The sequence below is a fragment of the Cololabis saira genome, chromosome 23 (genome assembly GCF_033807715.1).
Source record: "Cololabis saira isolate AMF1-May2022 chromosome 23, fColSai1.1, whole genome shotgun sequence".
Classification (NCBI taxonomy): domain Eukaryota; kingdom Metazoa; phylum Chordata; class Actinopteri; order Beloniformes; family Belonidae; genus Cololabis; species Cololabis saira.
In genome coordinates, this window is record NC_084609.1 from 18,343,060 (window position 1) to 18,358,929 (window position 15,870).

Genomic DNA, 15,870 nt, shown 5'->3' on the forward strand with positions numbered 1-15,870 from the left:
CAAAGAATGTCCTTTTGAGGACAATTTTAAACACCAAAACAGGATCTTTTCTCTTCATGAACAGCTGCCACTGTGATGTTTTTGATACTGCTCCACTGCCCCCTGCTGGTCATATAGATATGTGAATTATAACATATTTGTCTTGTCATGCGTGTACACGGAAATCCACTCTCAGGCTGGTCCTCTCTGATTTCTGCACCAAACAACAAAACTGTAAGATAAAATCCAGTTTAGACCTCAAAGTGATTTTCCTGTGGTGTCGTGCTACTCCGTGCTTGTCGAGGCAGACTGAATCTTTTCACGCAACATGTCTTGTAGAGGCTCCTTGAATCACTGGCACAAAGCTGTAATTACTTTGTGGGATACTGTTAATTTGATTCAGAGGACTTAACCACCGCCTGAAACCCAGTGAGCCCTTTCTAAATTTCCCAGTTGACGAGAAGTTCATTAGACAAAGTGGATCCCAGGGGGAGTTTGGCTGTTGAAAAAAAATTGACGACACTGAGGATGAGTTCAGCACAAGGATTCTGCATCTCAGCTGTGACTTGCGCCCCTGTATTCTATATTATCTGGCTGTTCCCTTTCCTAACGTATTAAGCGATATCGGTAATTAAAGCTGAATGTTGGTTTTTGTTCAATCAAAAAAAGAAAAACAACATCTCTGTTTTTGAACAGCCATCTCCCCCCACCCTCACCCCTTCAGCTGTACCGCACTGCAGCTGCCCCTGCCAGGTCCCACATGGATTCTGCAGCTCCTGGTTCTCAAAGTCACTCAGAGGTCTGACAAATGAACATAAAAGCCACACATCAGGAACATGCACAGGCACCGAATCCACATTTTATTTGCATATGGCTGAGAGACTCTGCATTGTCTTGTGGAAAAACATCCGATGATACCAGTTTCCTTGCAATTTTATGGACTGCTGAGTTCTGACATTTCATTAAGAGGGACCCATCGTACTACTTTTCTTTGGCTTTTGTAAATTTAAAAAATCTTGTTTTCTTAATCCATCCATCCATCCATCCAAACCGGCCATAAAACTATAGATTCCTTGTTAACTATTTCATCTCCTTCCTCTGCTTCCCCTGTGTTTTCTAAGGTCTGCCATCATGATCTGAGGCTTTCTCCTTCCCCGCCTACAACCCACCCCACTCGGTTCGGATTGGTCCCCTTCATGGCCACTTCAGTGTTATTCAAATGATGCCAACAGGCCATGTTGCCTCCAAAAGAGGGTATAAACTACCACACACAGAAGAGAATGCTGCATAACTAGTGTACAAAGACTAAGGTCTTTATCTAAAATAAATGTTTCAGTGTCAATATCAACTCTGATGAACCCAGTGAGGCCCACCAGTATAGGCGATGTTGCACATCACTAAACGCGACTTTCAGACATTATGTGAGATTTGAGAGGAAAGCATAATAGATCCCGTTTAAATAAACAGAAAAAACAACATGAATATGAAAGTTCCTTCAAAACCGATTATTTCCTCTGACAACTAGTGAAACATGTCATTTGGTTTCTCAAAGTCAGAATGCAGTTGTCGTTCACCTTAACTGCTCTGATGTGATTGAATGTTTTCAGTGCATCTGAAATAATGTAGCATTTGATAACGTAATATTATCATCAACTGTTGAGTTCTCACCAGAGAGCAGGAATAAAATATTCAAATTAAAATTACTAAAAGTAAAAAATGTCCTGTTTTTCTGGGGGTTTTTTTGGTTATAACATCATTTCTTCAGTTTTCATAAAGCACACTGCTCATTTAAATATACCTCAATGACATACTCATCCTAAACATTTACAACCAAAAGAAAAATATTACAAAAGTAACATTAAAATTAAACATAAAGTCTTTTGTGTGCACTCAAAAAAAGTCCATCAGTACACTGCTGAAGATGATCCATGACATCAGAAGTGTGCAAGTCATGACACTGACACTATCAAAGTGATGTTTTTGGATCTCCGGCTGATTTCAGCTTTTCTGTCCTTGCGTTGATGAAATCTGATTTCTTGAAGTTACGCTGTTGAAAGAGAGGAAACTGTTTACACCGTTTCTGTTGCACTGTAGAAGTTTATGGCTATTTGTAGTTCATTTGAAATGTTGGTGCCCCCTAGTGGTGAGTGAAAAACATTGGCGGCTGCAAGTCAATTACATGAGTGGATTTTAAGCTTATGTGTATTTATATTTTCTCTCTCTCTCATATATATATATATATATATATATATATATATATATATATATATATATACATACATACATACATACATACATACATACATACATACATACATACATACATACATACATACATACATACATACATACATACATACATACATATATATATATATATATATATATATATATATATGCAAAAAAGGAAGAAGAAAAAAAGCCAGTGAGGCATGTTTTTGTTTATGATTGTTATGATTTATATTATACTGTATTTATCATGATTATTATTTAACTATTGTTCTTTGGTTTAAATATATATATATTTACATATATATATATTTTTTTTAGCATGTTCGAAATAAAAAAAATTTCATTCATTCATTCATATATATTATATACACATATACTGTATACCAAACATTAACCAGACATGATTTTCAAATACACACATTAAAGGGGACCTATTATGAAAAACAGGTTTTTTCTTGCTTTAACATATCTAAATTGTTCTCCCCTCAGCCTGCCAACTCAGAGAAGGAGGAAAGCAACCAAATTCTGCAGTGTCTGTACAGCCGCCCGGGATCATCCATCCAGTCTGATGTGGTTTCTACAAGCCGTTCAGATTCTGCTCCCTTTCGTTACGTAACCAAAATGCAAACAACGCCCACAACTAAACACCATGTCCTAACTGCATGCGAGCGTCCCGACTATCGCATCGCACTGCGTGACATCGGACGCTCTCTGTCCATCTCCCTCCAGCCAGCTGCCACTTTATTGAGGTTTTTGTAGTGAAATGACGAGGTATCATAGAGATAACTTCTCATATCAACTAACTGGATCAGCCGTTCCTCATCCATGACCGTTTCCTACAGCGCTTTCAACCGGCTTTCAACCGAGCGACAGGAAGAAAATAGAAGCAGGGCGTCGGACAAATGTTCAGCTCAAAACGGCGCGCAGCGCTGCGGCCAGTTAGGACAGTCCAATATAAAAAATAAAGCAATGGAATTGATTTTGTCGCTGACGCTCGCTCGCATCGCATGCAGTTATGACACGGTGTTAGGACAAGGTGTAACTCCGCCGGCCGGAGCTTCCGCCATTTTTGTATTTGTATTGCGTCATTCAGGCAGCCAATCAGCACAGTGCCTCATTATCATAGCCCCGCCCACTCAGAATCCCAAATAGATAATGAGCTTAGAGAATGGGAAGATAAAGACATGGCTCAGGGGCTGAATTTCTAATTTATTTAGCAAAAACAATCAAAAGTTTGTTTTTAAGACATTCAAGGCCTGTTTAAAATAGGTATTAGATGCCATAATAGGTCCCCTTTAAGTAAACTGTATCAGTGTCATGTAATACAAAAATAATGAGCATAAGGAAGCAGCTAAGTCTGTTCTCAGAGAACAGGTTTATTAAGTGCGTAAAATGTCTCACTTTCTTGAGGTCTCCATGGAGATCAGTGTATTTCCATATTGTGCTCAGAAGAACACATGCTGCCCTACCCGCTTTGTTCGGTACAGAACTAGGAGAAGGAAGAGTCAAGAAAATTCACTTAAAATAGCTCAGTTGGGTGTTTAAAGGAGAGTCATTGCACTGACTAACCCATCGTATGTGTAGCTGATGTTGATGATCCTCGGGATTGCTCCTTGCTCGATGATGACTTTGGCGTTCTTCACGTCACTCTGGCTCAGGTTAATCAGGATATTACACAGAGAAGCCGTCACCTCGTTGGGCTGGTTGGGGCGGTTGTCATCATCGTCATCCACGTCGTCAGGTAGCGTCTTCACCACCTCTGGCAACACATGCTCCACTGCAGGAGGAAAGAAAACATGTATTACAAGGTTATATTCAAAATTCAAACTGTATAGTCTGATGCATAAAAAACTGAAGGATGAGTGGAAGAATACATTTTAAAAGAGTATAAATATAAGTTACCGATGGCTGGGTGCAGTTCCTGATAGCGAGAGAGGTTTTTTACCAGGAGTATGGCCGTTCTCTTCACCTGACTGTCTTCCTCTACTAAAACTTTCTTAATGTGCTGAAGTCCATTCTCCCGCTGCACGATGGTGAAGGCGATGGGGTTTGTCATCTATTAAAACAGGAAAAACACTCCATGAATATGGCAGGATTTTCATTTAAATTGCAGGTTCAATGCCCCGAAGTTTCTACAACTGGCTGTTTTGACTACTTTTGATTTTATTTCTATATTTCACCTTAAAAACTCTTTACCGTGTCTTGTTTTAGTGTCATTTTTTTCAGCACAATCTCAAATGTGTGAATTAAATTTGTCCTTATTTGTTTTGTTTTGTGATTTTTCTGTATTTTGATGTACATTATTAAAACATTGGGTCTAAAGATCACACAAAAACATTAAATCCTGGCAGAAAAAAAGTCTGATTTTGTTTTTTACTGTGTAAATTACAAAGTTATGTTCAGCTTTTTACATTAAAATGTAGACAATGCTCCGGGTTGAGTCTCAGGTGGACCTAAGATTAGTTGCAGTTCCTAGACTGGCCACTAGAGGCTGGCTTAATAACCCAGTCAACCTCCAATGTTAAAGTGTCGAACAACAGCAGAAATTAACATATTTACGGCCGGGTTAAAAAACACATTTGGTCTCAATTGTCTGATTTAGCACCGATGACAAATCTGAGGGGGTGAAAATTATTTTGCACCGCACAAGGACACTATATAAAGCGTTACATTTTATTCTAATATGATTGACTGACAGTCGGGCTAGCCATTTATCACTTCCTCATCCGTAATCGCCATGCTACGGCACTTAGCGAAGCAAACACCCATTTGTATATACCAATCGTTAGCTAAATGCAACCGCCATATTTGATTTTGCCGTTGTGTCAACATATTAAACTGTCTATCCTTCTATAAATTTCTGATTGTAGCTCTGCAGCTATCCGGCGATGTTCAGCTGAAGGAGCTGGGAGCAAAAACCAAGCAGAAAACACTGGGTCACGTGACATTATGCTTGTTCCATGTCTATGTACAGTCTGTGTCTGACACCTGGACACTGGTAACGTCACTGGAGGCGGTGTCTTAAAACCCACCATGACTGCCTCTTTCAGTACCTCAACCTTCCCCTTGTACTCAGTAACCAAGTGCTGTGTCACCCCAGAATGTTTTGATTGGCTGATGTGGTGCATTTTTACACCAATAGTATTATTGTGTCTCAAAAATTATTTCATGAACTCATATTGGAGAACAATAATCAAAATAAATTTGATGCTAACAATTTAGTTATCACGGTTTAAAAGCAAAATATTAGCTGCAACTTTCAAATGTAACTTTTTCTGTTTTTTTTTTTACTGTTTAATTGTTTAAAATGTAAAAAAACTGAACTGTCTTGGCTTCTTTAGTGCTTAGTTCACTTGAGTTAATAATCATGTATACTCACTGTAACAAATAATGATTTAAAAGGTTTTTATAAGTCCACAATTTTAGCACAATTTTGAACCCTGACTTCACACATCTGTTCATAATGGCTGCTTTTAGGGGTGGAGTCAGAGACGTAACTCCACCCCTTTCTTTTAAAGTCTTTCAGTCTGGTGTTACAACTTTGCATTTCCCACTTCCAATGTACACCAAAGGCCGCCAAATGTAAAATTTAGTTGAAATAGGCTGGTTATTCTTATGTTTATGTGGGTTTGTGATGTCACAGAATCCACCAGCAGCTCCAAACAAATTAATCAGGTTATACCAGAGTTTTGGAGTAAATAGTCACTTTAGACATCCAAAAATATTGCACCCTCTTAAGCAAAGAAATGTGTTTTTCTTTCTTTGTCCTCTTCAAGTGATGCTAAGATAGTTCAGCTACAGCTTTACAATGAGCTGTTTAACCAGCATGATACTGATTAAAAACCTGGGGCCTCATTTATAAAAGAGTGCGTAGGAGTCATACTAAAAGTGTACGTGCGCTCAAAAGCCGAAAATGGCGTGCGCACAAAAAAATCCTGATTTATAAAACCATGTGCACGCACATCTGCACGCAATGTTCGCTTTATAAATCACAGTCCACCTGGAAGGTTGCGCACGTGAATTCGCCTCATACCCCGCCCTCTACACGCAAATGCAAACTACTTGATGACTGTATTTGCATACAAATGAGCCTGCTGAGTATGCGCAGCTTCCTGCAGCCTGTTTCTGCTGCGCGTCAGGATGAATGAGACGTGTCGAGCCAGGCAACCGTGCCACTAAATTTCACAGAGACTGAGATCGAGATATTGTGGATGAGGTGGAGGCAGGAAAATCACATTATTTGGTGGTCACAGTAGTGGCATCACTAACAAAAAGAAAGCGAGTGAGTGGCAGCACGTTGTTGCTGCTGTAAACGCCGGCCTGCCAGAATCTGATTTCTGGCCGCGGGAGCGCGCACAGCAGCCCGTTGAGCGATAGCGCTGAAACGTCAGATTTTCAGATTATGAAGCTCAAGAATGAGATCAAGTCATATTTAGGCAGAAACAACCTTTCATTAACTGTATTTGGCCTTCAATCAATTTTTGGTAGGTGAGAAAGGGTAGAAATCAGATTCTGGCAGGCAATCACTTTTTGGCACGACACCGGCACGGCGTGTCCTGCACCACCAGCAGCACCAGAGCATCCTGACTGACGCTGTGCTTCAAACACAGAGGGACACGCTATTATATTACAAGTCTGATATGTGATGACATTAAAAGTATGAAATTAATCTGGCTTCATATCTTCAAAATGTTCGTGCGCTAGGATCAAAGTTTGCGTAAAGATATGGACATTTTTCCGTTAGTTTTTTTTTTTTTTATTCCCAACCTTTGCGTAGAAGGTGGCGTGCGCATCTTTCAAGCCCTGTTTTGTGCGCACGCAAGCTTTATAAATGAGGCCCCTGATCTTTTTCAAGTGTAGATACAGCTTGCAATCTCGAACATTGTGCTGATGAGTTGTTTCTATTCCTCTCATGCTGGAATCTATGCAACTGTACAGAGAGCTCTCCCTTCTTACTTCTCCGTTTCCACCAGTGATGTTCAGCAGCGCTCCGACAGCAGCCGTCCGCGTGACGTCCCGCGTGCTGCAGGCCACCAACGACAGGTACATCCGGAAGGTGATGGGGCTCCACAGCCACTCTTTCCCGCGGGGGTCGGCCATCTCCTCCAGCAGGAGTTGCTGTTGCTTCAGATCCTGTGAGGAAGCAGACAGACCTGTAAGTCAGGGGGTTCATGTTCTTCATAAGGGGCAGCTATATAGACATTTACAGTTTATTTCACCAGCAAGAACATCTTGAGCATTCAAGGTTCTGGCAATGATTGTGTCTGAAAGTCTCAATCTGATCGAACACCTTGAAGATTTTAACAGACTGTGAGCAAGGCCTCATTACACCACCATCCCTTTTGGATGTCCTCAACAAGACAAAAGCTAATCTTTTACTTGGCCTCAGGGCAATAAAGCTGAATACATTTCTCAACTTCATGACTAAAGTATCAACAGGCTCTATTGAGCAGAATATTAGAGGTTATTAGGACTCGATCCCTGCGGCCAGGCTCCAAAACGCTAGTAAAAATAACAACACTGGCCGTTTCAGCAGCACATCGATGTCTAGTGATGCTTAATAAGTGAGATTAAGTTAACCACTAATGTTATATAAGAAGACACCCACCTCTCCTTTATGTGGAGAACAATTTTTTCAGTGACTCAACCACATAGACATGTTTAATATCGTCAAAGAGGATTACTAAGTAAAAAGGATTACCTTGTTGATCTTGGCACTGCGAGAAGAAAAACAGCCAAGCGACGGCTGCTTGTGAGCCAAGTTTTGTTGAGATTCTCTCGGAGCGTGGGTGTAGTACCCTGGAAGCTCAATCCGATAAGTCACGTTGTGCAGGATGCAGACACAGTTCTCTGTGGACTTTGCGAGAGAGAGGTATTTAGCAGACCACATCAAAGTAAGATTAAAATCCAAGTTTGTACTTTTTTTTTTTTTAAATGGACTGATCTAAACAGAAGCGGATATCCCTGCTTAGACTCCATGAAACCACACAGCGAGGAGATAAGAGTTTCGGAACAATCTGTGAAGGTGAGCGTTTTCTCTGGAATCCTTATCATTTTCATTTACCTTGTCATCAGTCTTACGATTGGCTACAGTTCCTCGGGTGTAGTAGATCAGAGAGTCGATGAGATTCTCACAGTTCCTGATCTCTTCCCTGACGTCTGGGCCGGCACAACTCAGATTTCTATAAGCAAATGGAGTAAAAACAGTCATCACACTGGGACGTGTGTGTCTATGTGTTGGTCCAACTGCAACAGCTTCAGCAGAAGACTACAGAAGACCTCCACAGGAAAAATAGATACGATATCCAGTCTATATCCACACAATAGGTACTTTGTGAAGCAACGAAACAGAAGTGAAATTGGAATTGCTTTAATTCGCTGGGAGGGTTTTAGAAAATAATAAGAGGAACTTGATAGCAGGGGGCCTGCAAGAACAGACCGATTTCAGTCCAGCAGAGCAGAGAGACGAGAAAGCTTGTTGAATAATTCAGTCTTTCACTCTTTTCATGTGGCTGCAGTTGCCAAGAGGGCAGTGTGTCTGATATCTCCTGCTTTGTAAACACACACGCTGTCTAAACAAGTAAAAAGGCAACTCAATGATTCATAATCTTAGGCTATAAAAGATAAAAAACCATTACCAGCAATCTAAGTTTGGGAGTTTTATTTTCACATTATTACAGTTCAGAAAAGTCAATTATTTTTCCAGCGGGGGTCAAGGCAGCTCGTATTAGTTTACCAGGATTAGTAACTCAACCTTCATGTGAACTAACAGAGGATAAACTTTCTTTTTCACCTTTAATTTCTTCAGTCAACCTGGATATTCATCAAAAAGTGATATTTTTAGGGTGCAGCTGATAGAAAGCAGTTTGTAATGATCCATCAGTAGTATTTACTCTATTCTATAAACGCAAACGGTAAAACCTTCCCGAAGCAGAGCAAGAAAGATGCCTACCGCAGGCAGCTCGTAGCGCTGTAGAAAGCCTCATCGTCAGCAAACAGCTCGTCTTTTGGGTTTTCTCCTTCATTAATGCCAGAGCCGGGCACCAGGACGGACTTGGTGAGGATGCGGGCGGCGTCTTTGGGGAAATGCTCCTTCAAAATGTCATGAGAGGAGAGGTTCCACAACAAACCTGAGAGTAAGGTCGGAATAATATGATCATTTGTGAGGTGATTTGTTGTTTTTTTTAAAGAACAGGTCTTTCGTTTTGTGAAATTCTTCTCTTCAGCGTGGGCTTTATATTAAATCTTTTGTTTTGTTTAAGATCATTGTCCTGCTTTTAAACCACTTACTTATCAATCAAATTTTATTTATATAGCACCTTTCATCCAGGTACATGAAATACAAGGTGCTTTGACATTTTGATTGAAAAATAAGCATAATAAATAAAAACTGGGAGACCAAAAAAAAAAAAAAAAAAAACTGGGAGACCAATGCACCCTGACATACAATATAGAATATATAAAATTTATAAAAAGATAAAAGTTCAAGGATTAAGGCTAAAAAATAATCAGTCCACAACAATCATCATATCATCATCTTTCACTTTTTAAATGAAATCAATCCCTCTTTTCACCACTGAAATGCTCTCTGGGTGCAACACCAGCCCAAACCATAATTCATCTACACCCGTGCTTAATAGTTGGGAAGGTCTACACTTTCTTCCCCAAGCTTCTTCTCATCAGTTTTATTTTCCATTTAGCTCCCATCAGTCCACAGCAATGTTTTAACCATGATGGTTCATGTAATCTTTGTTAAACTTCTGCCCTGTTTTTTGTTATTTTTTCATAATGCAGATGCAGGAAAAGTAATCTTCTGATGACTCTTTCACTGTGGCCATTTTTGTGCACAGCAGAATCACGGGCTACCTCTCCAAGATTAAATGATGATCAAAACTTCTTGATGATCTTTTTTTGTAAAGCAGGGCCTATGATTTGCCTTTCCAGCAATCTTTGTTGGTGTTTTTGGTCACATCTTAACCAACATTATGATGTTTATCTAACTGAAACTTCTTAATTATATTCTGATAAATATAACAACCACACTGAATAAGGTCAGTCATATATCATTTACAGTGTCATCACCAGGAGCAAATGTGACGTGTAACAAACTGACCGGTAAGTTGGCGCCTGGTGTCCATGTCATGGCTGTTTGTAAGTGCCTTCAAAATGACCGCCAAACCATCGCCGTCCTTCACTTCCTCCTTATTTTCATTGCTCTGGTAAACAACATTACGCAGGGCCGTGGCAGCGACGCGCTGAACCTCCTCGCTGTCGTTGTCGAGGAGCTGCAGGAGCTTCTTCACCCCATGCAGATAAAACACCTGAAACCAGAAGTGGATAAGAAAAGTGGACATAAATTGACGTCAGCCGAGGCCGTGACCATAATTAATTAAAACTGCTTTTATTTTCTCACATTCATTTCTCAGATTTAACACCAAAGAAGCTACATTTTGACTGTATGTAAAATAACCACGCTCAGTGTATACCCTCTTTTTGGCATCAGCTCTCTGGAAACATTGACTTTGTATGCAAGTGGCTGCACGGATCAGCATCTCCTCATTGTCCTGGGTCAAAAGGGTCACAGCCCTCTCCAGCGTCATCTCTGGAGGCTTTCTGTCAGACTTCCTGTGTGACAAGACACAAATAATTCATGTAGAGGCCTGAATCCGGACCATAGAGACACACTGAATTCATTAAATGAACAAAGTAAACACAGATCTTACAATGATAAGGCCCTCTGGGTCCGTATCTGCTGCATGGGGAGTGCTGCTTCTGCCAGCCTCTCCGTGTCCACCCCTGCACTACCAACAGAAGATGTGTATGACATATGTCCCGGGTATTCCTGACTGCCCTTCCTGACCCCAGCCAGCCACGTTAAACCTCCATCTGGCTGGGCAGATCCAAACCTCATAAAACTGTCTCCTGGAGTCAGGTTCTCCCGTTGATGGCACCGTGGAGAACCCAATTCAAGATGTTGCTGAGTCCTTGCATCTGTGAGCGTATACTGTGGTCCTGCAGTCTCTCTGATTGATCTCCACCTGAAGTTCCGCGGTGTGGTAGTGGATGCGTACCTCCGCATACCATAAGTCGACTCTGAGCGAGCATAGCGCCTAAATGGATCTGACCCAGATGAGATGTCCTGTGTAGCTCCCCCCATGTGTGAATGGACGGGTCCTGGGACCATGCGCGTCGCCGGGGTGTAAGTACTGTAATTAAAGTGACTGTGGGATAACTTTGGGCTTGGTGGCGGAGCCAGTTCCATCTTCCTGGACGGTCTTTGTACATGGTTTTCTGAGGAGTTGCTGAATCCAAATCCATTTATCTGTTTAAAAAAATTGAACTACAGTCAGTGAGACATTGTGGCCTGTTTTTCCACTCAGGACATCAAATATATATATATATATATATATATATATAATAGTTCAAAGTGTTATAGGAACATTAACTGTGTACAAAGCCATTATAATGCCATTTGTGATATTACTCATTAATATCTATGGTAGCTCATGCATTTATAAATGAGTTAGTCAATTAGGCGTCTGCATAAAAGTGTGTGTAGTTTCATGCAAAAGACTGTGTGTGCGGACAAAAACAGAAAAATATATCTACATTCACTGTGTTAGATTTATGAAGCTCCTTCATATAATTCCTAATTATAAATGTAGATCATTTCATAATTGCATTCACGTGAACAAATATGATTTCCACTCCCAGTTTTGTTTATGAATGATTATGAATGATGTCCCTACTCAACAATTTGCATATAATTATACCACTAAATGGACATGCATGTTTAAGATTGCTATCAGCAGGATGAAGATGAGAAATTTAAAAAATGTATTCAGCTTTTATTTTTGTCTATATACCTTTACATGGAGACGACTCAAACCAACAGGAGGGAGGCACAACTGTGTGATAGAGCATGAAACAAATATATTTGGTGTCCAAAACAACTTGAATACTTTTTTTTTTTTATCCAATCTATAACGTCTTCCTGAAGCGACTTTAGAAAGGCCTTCGTGCAGCTATTGTTGCACACAATCGTTACACAAAAGTGCAGTTATTTATAGCACCTACAAGTTTAAAAAAAAAAAGGATTTAAAAAGAGTATTTACGAAAAAAAAGTGATGAAATTAATCAGACAGAAATTGTCATCTCATATTTTGGGTACAGTAAGTGCTTTCTAACTTAAAACACTTTTTGCCACTTTTTGTGGCGTTCACTGAATATTTCCTCTCCTGCTCATCTCGCAATTAAAAACACCCACGGTGCATCCGAAGTGCGATACTAAAAAGCATATACTAAAAAGTATACTAAAGTTTGGCACACTTTTGAGTAAATATCAGTAGTATGCATTAATTCGGATGTACTATTCAGAGCCACACGGCACTTCCTGCCGTTGGGAGGAAGTGACGTGCAACAGCAGTAGCAGCAGCAGCAGCTCCGCTCCGCTATTTCATCCTATTTTATCCTGGCCGAAACAAGATGACACTATATAATATTATTATATACGAATATTATAATATTAAATGATATAATAATATTATTATACTTAATATTATAATTATGACATAATCGTATCACTTAGCAACCAAACGCTGCTGCATTGCATTGTGGGAAGTTTCTGCTTGGCTAGTATCCATCAATCCACACTAATACATTTCTCCGGAATGAGTATGGATAGAGCACACTATTGAGTACGTTCTAATGTTTCGGACGCACTAAAAAATCTTGCATACTCATTTTGCATACTCATTAGGGTGAAAGTATGCAATTTTGGACGCAGCCCCAGTCTTCATATTTACTAAACTGGAAACCCACGTTGTTCCATTCAATCACCAACAAAAGGAAGGATCGTGTTCATGCACATGAAGTGCGGCTTGTTTTCTAGAGAGAGAAGAAGAGGGAAGGATAGGAGGGAGGGCTAGCCCTCGATCTTTTGTTGACATTTTGTTTCAAATATCAACAAACGTGACGTCATCCAGAAACTGACCCTGACATTGCTGTCCATGTGCAAGCACAAAACAACTTCACACTTTTCGTTAACACGAACCAAACCAGGTGCAGGAAAAGGTATGCACATGGTTTTTGACGGTATACTGTACATCATTTATACACCTGGCTCCTGGTCACTTCTCCTACAAAGCCTACTCTTGTCTTACATGCAGCGTTTGCTCTCGCATGGCTTTGTTGAAATAAAAATAAAGTGATTAATAGAATGGTGAAGTACAGTCTGTTTTATTTAGTCGTTTTCAGGATCACACTCCCTTCAATCTGTTCATTTTGCCACAAAGTGTTCATTGTTCAATGCAATGCCAAAGATAAGAATGCAGTGTGATTCATCAGATCGGCAGGGAAGTTTTCAGCATGAAGCAAAGCAGCATCAGAAGACCACAGACACTCCTATTTGGACACATTCAAATAATGGTGAACAATATGAGGAAGTGCAGAGAAGATATGAAGCTACGAGTCAAAGCAGCTCATTCTCACAATAAACCAGGCATAAATGTCTCTGTGGAAACCATAAAAAAATGAAAGTTTTGCAAGTATTGGTGCATGCAGGAGTAAAAACACAGTAGTAAAATAACACTTTACCTTTGTGTTTTTCAATGTTCCATCAGCAGCATCAAAGCTCCTTGATGTATTGTGTAAGTGGACTCCACCTGAAACAAGAAGTTTTATTGAAGTCGTTCTTCTCTGTATTTAAATATAAAACAACACTTCCTTGTTTCACTGCTGCACATTTGCATCCTGCAAGCCAAATGTTATGCTTATTTACATGACACACTAATAAATTACATATTACAGCTCTGGCTGTAAAATACTAATATTTGTTAATAGTAGTAGACATATGTTACATAGATCATCTTTCAAGAGGACCAACACATTTGTTTTACGAATTCCTTTGAGTCTTTAAGTATTACTCATAATTGTATACTGACGTCACGATTAATTCTCAACTACAAAATATTCTATCACACTATTTTAACAAAGTGCTTATCATACCAAGATTAGGTATCATTTTCTAGCGTAATTGGGTGCGGCAGTTCACCACATCTCAGTTATTTCATCCGTACTTCCTACTGTGTACCTCAATATTGTAATGCAATTTGTTTCAATGCAAAAAGAAAAACATGGTCACTAAAAGCTCTGCATGTTTGATAAAATATAACTAACACTTCCGTGTTATCATCACTGTTGTACTAACTGACTTGTTCAAAGTCAATAAGGCCATCTATTTATTTAGTCTAATATAAAAGGAAGTAAAGAAGGTTTTATCTATTAGCTGCCCACAGATGAAACTACAGGAACCTGTTGGACCAGAGATCCACTGTGCAGCATTCATTCCACCAAGAAGAAGAAAAGATACCGGTACCTGTATTTACTATATGAGAAAAAAAAAAGCGTAACTGTGTTCGGACTGTTTTAAAACCACACTATCATGAACTTACTTTTTAAATGCAGCTTTTACCCGAAATGTAACGTATTAGACCTTTTTTAAAGTTCAGTTTTACTGTAGTAATTACCTATTTGTACCCAAATGGAACCTCTATACTAAGTAGGCAATCCAAAAAAAATCACAACAGTCAGTATTTATTAAAAAAAATAATGAATCAATCATGTATTAATGATTACTGCAATGATTAGTGCACATGTTGAGTAAACAAACAAAAAAAGCTTAACTTAACCTCTAGTAGTGCACAGATCATCTGGATTGGGATAATTAAGAGGCTGGCAGGGTGGGAAAGGAAATGGGATTGTTTTGTTTGAATATTTTCCCAGTACAGTAGTGGATAGTATTTACCAGAGGTTGAAATATCTTTGCATCCCAGAATGTACCTCCCCTATAATTACCATCAGGCACAAAAGCAGAGCAGGAAAATGATCCCTGCAGGTGGGAAGACCGGGTTAAAGGCCCGCATGCACCTGGCTGCTGCTGGTTAATTATCTGAATAAGTCTTACATTTATACTGCTTATAAATGGGAAGAAAAAATAATTACTAAAAGAAAATTACCATTGGAGAAACTTTTCCTGGTCTTCCGCTTCAGAGTGAGCAGAACCTGCTGCTGGACGCGGACACTGCGGTCGATGGAGTCCAGTCTGGAGGATCTCTGGGCCGGCAGAGCCAGGCTGGTGTCGTCCGGGTCCGGGACGTCGTAGGCGGCCACCGGCGACGGGAAAAACGCCTCCTCCATCACGGACCGGGACAAAACACACCGGGACTCTAGGGTTATCCGGGCGAGTAGTCGCTCTGCCCGGTGCAACACTCCTGTGTCGCACCTCTGAAGCCTGAATTATGGCTCTGCGTTGGTGTAACGCGGAACCATAAATCAGCCTCTCAGAAGGTCTGACCGGGTCTGCGGGGAGGGGGCGGGGTTACGGACGCACCTGAGCTGTCACGTGACTCCGCAGGTATCAGGTAACTTTAAAGTTGTTATAGACGTACAGTAGCTGCAGCGTTGCGTGGATCATATTACACATTTTGATGTGCACGTTTGAAGTTCTGCTGGATTGCATCCGCAAAGGAAATAAGGGCAACGGCCAAGGGAGATTTTCTTGCCACTGTTTGGCTTAAGGTTTTTCTCCCACTAGGGGAGTTTTTACCTGCCATTGTTTATGTAATAACTGCTCGGGGGTCATGTTCTGGGTCTCTGGAA

General features: G+C 40.2%; 1 protein-coding gene across 3 annotated transcripts; it reads right to left on the reverse strand.

Annotated features, from left to right (window-relative positions):
* Positions 1–826: 826 nt before the first annotated feature.
* On the reverse strand, positions 827–15,491 carry pkp2 (plakophilin 2). 3 transcript variants are annotated; one of them, XM_061714917.1, is made up of 14 exons: positions 15,228–15,491; positions 13,807–13,874; positions 12,078–12,119; positions 10,935–11,533; positions 10,698–10,836; positions 10,325–10,532; positions 9,164–9,341; positions 8,276–8,393; positions 7,913–8,068; positions 7,168–7,344; positions 4,114–4,267; positions 3,781–3,988; positions 3,613–3,700; positions 827–2,026 (listed from the first exon to the last, which is right to left on the reverse strand). In XM_061714917.1, exons 1-14 carry the CDS (start codon positions 15,406–15,408, stop codon positions 1,946–1,948), a joined length of 2,397 nt encoding a protein of 798 aa, XP_061570901.1. In that variant the 5' UTR covers positions 15,409–15,491; the 3' UTR covers positions 827–1,945. The 3 variants fall into 3 exon arrangements, with proteins under 3 accessions (XP_061570901.1, XP_061570902.1, XP_061570903.1); XM_061714918.1 differs by lacking the exon at positions 12,078–12,119; XM_061714919.1 differs by lacking the exon at positions 3,613–3,700.
* Between the last annotated feature and the right edge of the window lie 379 nt (positions 15,492–15,870).